The sequence below is a fragment of the Cyprinodon variegatus genome, unplaced genomic scaffold (assembly GCF_000732505.1).
Source record: "Cyprinodon variegatus isolate N-32 unplaced genomic scaffold, C_variegatus-1.0 Scaffold1367, whole genome shotgun sequence".
In the NCBI taxonomy this organism is placed as follows: domain Eukaryota; kingdom Metazoa; phylum Chordata; class Actinopteri; order Cyprinodontiformes; family Cyprinodontidae; genus Cyprinodon; species Cyprinodon variegatus.
Window position 1 is genome coordinate 114,856 of NW_015151820.1, and position 1,383 is coordinate 116,238.

Sequence of the window (1,383 nt, forward strand, 5' to 3'; positions counted from 1 at the left end):
AAAACTTTGAATCAATCTGACTGGATGATCTGGTGAACTGGAAAGTGACCTGAGATGACATGATGTGAATTGGAGCTATAGAAATATACTGAATAGAATTTAATTAAAACAATTAACATGGTGATGATCTACTGCGGTTGATTGAAATGTTCTAGAAGCGCTCTTTCAAAGATGTCCACCCTAACGGAGGCTTTCCTTCCTCTCCACATAATCAGCTTCTCTGCAAACTGCAGTCTGATGGTGATTGCTTTTAGGTCTGTGTAAAAATACTAACACACAGTTATAAGTAACAAATAACACACAGGTAGAGTACTCTTTAGTGTGTACTTTATAGTAGTGGCGCTTCCACAGTACGCTGATGTTGGTAATGTTTATGTTACAGGCTCTTCATTCTGGAGCACCGCATGAACATTTACAGAAACGCCTTCAACAGAGGAGCTGAAAGTTACTCGGCCAAAATCCGCCTCATTAACACGTAAGGTCACACGGCAGTCACATGACCCACTCCTTCTCCTAGGACTTCTAACTCTGGGAGAAGTTAGAAATTACTCTATGGGATCTGGAGCGGTTCTGAGATGGTGGTTCTACGTACCTTTTCTGCTTCCTAGGTTGTACCACAGTGCTGTGGAGGATGCAGCTGACATCAACTGGGAGGAGATTGCTGAGACCGTAGGGTAAGGTCAATGGTTAAGCTCTAAAGTAATGCCTTCAGATGGCTCAGTGATACCGGCTGTAGTACCGGATAGTACTGAGTGTCGTATTGCTTTCCAGTACGATGAGTCCATGGGGCATCCAGCGGATCTTCACCAGGCTGAAAGTACGAAAAGTTCCACATTTCCAATCTTTGTCATTTGGGGGTGAGTATTGCTGCACTTTATTGTTCTAATCAGCCAACATGATGCAGCTATAGAGTCTTTTCACATGGTTCACACTGATCAGTGTTGGGTGTATTTAAATGCTCCATATTTATAGCGCCCCACTTAACAACTCAAGGCACTTTACAAAAATGGAAATTAATTTATACAGATAAAGTACAAAAGTTAGCTAAACTGATTAGACGGTACTTATTTACTTATTTAGAGCAGATGTTTTTAAAGGTAAGCAGCATGTCTGATGAAGATGGGCTAGAATTATATTTTATATCTGTGGTAGATTATTTGGTTGGATTCCTTTAAATGATAATTGAAAATAGCGAGACAGGAAAATAATGAGAAAATAGATTTAATGACATCAGTCAGCACAGTGTATGAAGACAAAAGGGGGTAGGTCTATGGATGTTTTGAACACTAGTTAATGGGATAACTAATTTAGATTTCTCAAACCTGATCTATGCATTATTACCGTATTTTCACGACCATAAGGCGCACCGTACTAAAAGGCGCA

At 40.1% G+C, this 1,383-nt stretch overlaps 1 protein-coding gene across 1 annotated transcript in view; it reads left to right on the forward strand.

The window, feature by feature from the left end:
• The window catches only part of ttf1 (transcription termination factor, RNA polymerase I), a 15,279-nt gene that overhangs the window by 10,892 nt on the left and 3,004 nt on the right, over nt 1-1,383 (forward strand). The window contains exons 7-9 of the mRNA XM_015402564.1: nt 383-475; nt 609-674; nt 772-857. Of these exons, the coding sequence (XP_015258050.1) occupies nt 383-475; nt 609-674; nt 772-857 (245 nt within the window). The remainder of the gene's footprint in view (nt 1-382; nt 476-608; nt 675-771; nt 858-1,383) is intronic.